This window comes from Symsagittifera roscoffensis, chromosome 6 (genome assembly GCF_963678635.1).
Source record: "Symsagittifera roscoffensis chromosome 6, txSymRosc1.1, whole genome shotgun sequence".
NCBI lineage: Eukaryota > Metazoa > Xenacoelomorpha > Acoela > Convolutidae > Symsagittifera > Symsagittifera roscoffensis.
Window position 1 is genome coordinate 25,211,296 of NC_087067.1, and position 5,994 is coordinate 25,217,289.

Consider the following 5,994-nt stretch of genomic DNA (forward strand, 5'->3'; position numbering starts at 1 on the left):
GGACAAAAGAAATTTTAAATTACTAGCTTAAAAAGCGAAAATTCACAGGTGCAGGTGTGTGCAGATTTTGGTTGCTGTTTAGCGATAGTGTGAAAATTTTACATGGTCGTGAATTTTGCAAGGTAGATAAGCTTAAGTTCGATGCAAACTTCTGTAAATGACCACTGGCACTGTATCTTGAGCAACACTCGGTTCTCTGGGACTTATTGGCAGATGACAACACACGATGAGGACATCGATCTCGAGTCCGGGGAGTATGTGCCAGTCGGTCATGTCTGGGGGTTTGACCTTGAGAAATACGCAATTTTGGAGTGAAATTTTAATTTTGCAAAATTCGAATTGAGCATGTCATGCTCAATTTTCTCGAACCAACTGAAAATGAAAAAGTCAGAAATCAGAACACCCGAATTAACAATTGCGGGAAACTACTCAAGAAAAAGGCAGGAAATTGCTATTCGCAATTTCTCGATACGAAATATCAAGAGAGTAGAGCTGTCTTGTCCTGAAAACAGGAGAATCGAATACGGACTTGAGACAGAACAATTATTCGAATGGAAAGGAGTGGACTCTGAATGGAAGAGTGGACAACTCGAGTGTCCAAAGGGTTCATTCAGAGACTTTGATTCTAGAGACAAAACTTACTTCTGTTATTGAAACTAATTGGCCTTAAAACTTATTTAGTTATATTATTTAATTCTCAAGCTGCTCAGTTATAACTTACTCCTCATACTCAAGTGCGTCGATATGTAAGTTCCAATTTAAATTTCTCGAGTGTATTTTATGATAGTTATGTTGAGATAAGGCGAGTTTTAGGTTGATCCATCTGAAATGGATCAAAGTTCCACTGTCCAATAAAAAGTAACTAAGCGGATTGTTCCGACCCGGTTTTTAACGGCGTTCATGTATTTTGGGTATCCCGAGACCTAAGTATGGGGACGTTTTTATTTCTAGAGTGGGGGGGTATTTTGGTAGTGGCCTTTAAGCTGTAATGGGTTCCAGTCTCATGTCGCAAGCGAACCGAATTGGCTCCGACCGTTCTTGAGGCGGAAAAACACAAGAGATAGTGTCCCTGACTCTTGAGCCAATGGTTATAGGGCCTATTTTTCTTAAGCCTCATATGTGACTAAAGTAGGCGACTGTTACAAATTTTGTTTTAAAGGGGGTAATTAAAATAGGACCTTCCGTCATGCGACGATCCGTGCACAGGTTGGATAGGGCCATAGCCATACCAACGCTATATAAATACATCGGCAAAATTTTATGAATAAATCAAGTCGATTTTAAAGCATCCAGAGAATTGTCATCCTCTGTGTTTGAAAATGGATGAGAGTCTGGCAACCTGCAGTTTTCACTCTTGAAACAAAAAAAAGATAATGTAAAATTTGCTCTTGATTTGCTAACTTTGACGTTAATGCTAGCACTGAAATAATAGGCGGCAAAATGTTTCAACTTTTCTTTCTGAAAATGATACTTTGCCCTAAATTTTTCACATCAGAAAGCGCGCTTTTCTAGGTCAGAAAGATGAGCAACGACCGTCTATTAATTTGAACTGAAATCCTTTAAATTAAAGTTAGGATATGAGCCGCAGTCAGCCGTCGTCCAAGAAAAAATCAAGAAATGAATGGTTCGAATGCATAGACTGTAAACGCAAAATGTTACAGAAAGCTAAAGAAAAACATGCTTGCGAGATATTTGATATGCCTTGCATCATTTTTGAAAGTAAAATATCTGTCCTTCTGACTAAAGATTGTCTGACGAATCCAGAAAATTCACAAAAAGATTATCTCAAGTTATCTTTCGAAACCATGTGTAATTTGAATCTAATAATAGGGTCATGGTGTTTCGTAACTTCTCGTAATGGCACTTTTTCTACCGTTGTCCGATGCCTACCATCTTCTGAAGTTGGCCCTGGAAAAGTTATGCTGCCCCTCAATAATCATAAACTTGCATTATCAAATGAAGACTATTTTCGTGTTTGTCCAATTTTGACTTCCTGCATTGAGACTGCAATACTCGTGAAAGTTAAAGTAAGATTCGGGGAACTAGGGCAAAGCCCGATGGTTTTGAACTCGGATTTAATAAGAAACATGGTTCGCCAGTCACTTCTGGACTCTACTATTTACACGGGACAATCCACTTTATTGTCAATTTACTCAATTACTTGCTCTTTGCTTATTGAATCTTGGCAGTCTTTGGAGAGCAAGATGAACAATTTATTTGAAGTAACTGATTCTTCTAAAAATTGTGAAAAGTTTGCTTGTGTGAATGATTCTAGTGAAATTGTTATTGAACTTGATGGTAATCTACCGAGCGAGACAGAAAAGTGTAAACTAAGTCTTAGTGATTTTGGTGGCTACCTCGACTTGGTCACCAGATTGAAAACTGAAATCATCCAACCTTTGAAGACTAAGCAGTCGATGTCCCATGTATGTGGAATAATGCTTCATGGTGTATCCGGTGTTGGTAAAACGTTTTTGGCTAAATGCATAGCTGGCGAACTTGAAACTTATGGCGCGTCTATTTGCACTGAGATTGAAGCAAGTCCACAATTGTTGAAAAAATTGAAGGAAAATCAGCCTCTTGTTTATATTTTAGATGATCTTCATTTTATATTGTCAGCTCATAATAAATCAAAAATCATGTCCGGAGGTGACGCTGCAGACCAAAATCCTGTCAAAGTGATCAGACAATTTTTTGATAAGTTGAGAAGTTCTGTCGATAGAAATGTTCTTGTAATAGGCACTACTACTGACAATGAGAATACGGATCCCTGCCTTAGAAGAGTTGGCTACTTCGAACACGAATTTGAAATTCCACCACCAGATCAAAAATGCAGATTCGAATTAGTTCGGAAGATTCAGGAAAAACTATTTTCTCACTTTATTTTCTTAGACGAAGATCTCGAAGCGTTCAGCCAAGATGCGCATAGCTACATAGCCTCTGATCTAATATCAGTTTTGAAATTTGCATCAAAGGAAAACACGGACGGCTTAGTTTCTTTGCATAGCTTGAAAAAGGCTCTCAGAAGAGTAAAACCTTCGGCAATGAAGGAAATAGTTTTAGATATTCCTCATGTTACATGGTCTGACATAGGCGGCCAAGATGAGCTTAAGTCGAAACTAAAACAGTGCATAGAATGGCCTGTCAAAAATCCTGAAAAATTCGCCAAATTTGGGATCAATCCTCCGAGAGGCTTGCTTTTATATGGTCCTCCGGGTTGCTCAAAAACAATGATCGCCAAAGCACTTGCAAATGAAACAGGTTTGAATTTTTTGAGCGTTAAGGGACCTGAAATTTATGACAAATATGTTGGTCAATCTGAAAAGGCGATTCGAAGGTTATTCCAAAGAGCTCGCCAAGCAGCGCCTGTTATCATCTTCTTCGATGAAATTGACGCAATTGCGTCTTCTCGTGGAAATTCTGCTAACAACAATGTTTCAGATCGAGTTCTAACTCAGTTGTTAACAGAATTAGACGGTGTAGAAAAACTAGAAAATGTTGTTATTGTTGCAGCAACTAACCGACCTGATATCATAGACAAAGCTTTGCTGCGTCCAGGAAGAATTGATAAATTATTTTACGTGGCGTTACCGGACTCTGAAACTAGGAGACAAATTGTAAAGCTAAAAATTAGCCGAATGCCAGCTTTGGTCCTAAATAATGAAAATTTTGTGGAGAATATGGTTCGAAAAACAGAACGTTTTTCAGGGGCCGAAATTTGCGCGTTATGCGATGAAGCTGCAATGAATGCTTTGAGAAGAAGTTTTGAATGCAGCTCAGTTGATGACAAGCTTTTGGAATCAGACTTTGAACAAGCCTTAAACTTTGTTCGACCCCAAACAACAAACGAGTCTTTGAAACGCTACGAAACGTTTTACGAGCATGCAACGTGTTGAGAAGTTTAAAGAAGTGCTCAAGGCGGTTGTAAAATGAAATTGTCGAATGAACAAAAAATGAGCAAATATTTTGGCGATTCTTTCTGTATGGTCTCATATGATGAAGATTTTCATACGATGGTGAATTTTTTTTTTCGGTACACGAACCTGTGATGTAGAGCTAAAGAACTGATATATTCGAAAAATCGTTATAAAAGTTTTGAGCTTCAGGAAAAGACCATTTGAAAAGACCAGTTTTGCCGGTATCAGTAGTTTCTCCCTGCAGAACTTAATTTTTAACTGCATGGAATTTGTTTTTATCCGACCATTTCACTGAAAGTAACCGAAGGAACTATGGAGTAGCTAGTGTTTTTTCCCGCCCGATTTGACGGTGTAAACGAAAGCTTGTATGCTGTCTAATTTCGTATCATATATAGGTTCTATTGGTCGGAACGAAGATTCCAAAAAATAACTCGGATAGCCGGTTGCTGTGCATGTAAAAAAAAGTGTTTTCTATCTATCTATCTATTATCTATCGATCTATTATTTAATTGGTGTTTCACGTGACACATGTTGAAGAAGTCCCTATGTTGACGTGTTTAAGAAGTCCCTATTTTTGCATGTTTAAGTTTTTTCAACGTATTATTTTTTGCATTTTTAATGAAAATGTTTTTGCACGTTTAAGCTATACCGTAGGTTAAAATGCTTAAGAAATTTCATTTGGCTCGTGTTTAAGTCTGTTAGTCTGTTAAAAAGCCAAAAAATTGCAAGCTTTGAAAATTTTATATATACATACGTTCTATACATTCCTATATAGTGGGGTGCTGTTTAGTACATTTAGGGGTTGCAAATCTGGCGTTCAAGTATGACTGCTCAAATCATTATATTGTTCGAGATATGGCGTTTTTATGTTTTTTTAGTTTTTTTTTCAAAACACTTAGATATTAAAAAACTAATCGAGCTTGAATTTCTCAACCCTATAGTGAGGTGCTGTCAGGGTACATTCATGGTTGCAAATCTGGTGTCCAAGTATGACTGCTCAAATCTTTTTGGTTTTCGAATAATTGCGTTTTCAAGATTTTTGTCTTTTTTTTTTCAAAAAAACTTGAATATAAAAAAAATAACCGAACTTCAATTTCTCAACCATATAATGTGGGGACTGTCAGGGTACATTCAGAAGTTGCAAATCTGGAATTCAACTATGACTGCTCAAATCCTTTCGGTTTTCGAGATATGGCGTTTTTTATGATTTTTTTTTCAAAAAAAAACTTGGATATAAAAAAAATTAACCGAACTTCAATTTCTCAACCATATAGTGGGGTGCTGTCAGGGTAAATTCAGGAGTTGCAAATCTGGCATCAAAGTGTGACTGCTCAAATTCTTTTGGTATTCGAGAAATTGCGTTTTTTGTGATTTTATCATTTTTTTTTTTCAAAAATCTTAGATATAAAAAAAATTAATCGAACTTCAATTTCTCAACCATATAGTGGGGGGCTATCAAGGTACATTCAGAAGTTGGAAATCTGGAGTCCAACTATGACTGCTCAAATCCTTTTGGTTCTCGAAAAATGGTGTTTTATGATTTTTTTAATTATTTTTTTTCAAAAATCTTAGATATAAAAAAATTAACCGAACTTCAATTTCTCAACCATATAGTGGGGGGCTATCAGGGAACATGCAGAAGTTGGAAATCTGGAATTCAACTATGACTGCTCAAATCCTTTTGGTTCTCGAGAAATGGTGTTTTTATGATTTTTTTAATTATTATTTTTTCAAAAATCTTAGATATAAAAAAAATTAATCGAACTTCAATTTCTCAACCATATAGTGGGGGGCTATCAAGGTACATTCAGAAGTTGGAAATCTGGAGTCCAACTATGACTGCTCAAATCCTTTTGGTTCTCGAGAAATGGTGTTTTTATGATTTTTTTAATTATTTTTTTTCAAAAATCTTAGATATAAAAAAATTAACCGAACTTCAATTTCTCAACCATATAGTGGGGGGCTATCAGGGAACATGCAGAAGTTGGAAATCTGGAATTCAACTATGACTGCTCAAATCCTTTTGGTTCTCGAGAAATGGCGTTTTTATGTTTTTTTAGTTTTTTTTTCAAAACAC

The 5,994-nt window shown here is 36.4% G+C and overlaps 1 protein-coding gene across 1 annotated transcript; it reads left to right on the forward strand.

Annotated features, from left to right (window-relative positions):
• The first annotated feature begins 1,501 nt into the window (after window positions 1–1,501).
• LOC134848382 (ATPase family gene 2 protein homolog A-like) lies at window positions 1,502–4,126 on the forward strand. Its single transcript, XM_063865794.1, has one exon. It carries the CDS (start codon window positions 1,578–1,580, stop codon window positions 3,894–3,896), a length of 2,319 nt encoding a protein of 772 aa, XP_063721864.1. The 5' UTR covers window positions 1,502–1,577; the 3' UTR covers window positions 3,897–4,126.
• Window positions 4,127–5,994: the final 1,868 nt, after the last annotated feature.

What these genes read in the sequence shown, in the direction of transcription:
- LOC134848382 (XM_063865794.1), top strand. Translation starts at nt 1,578, where the DNA reads ATGAGCCGCAGTCAGCCGTCGTCCAAGAAAAAATCAAGAAATGAATGG.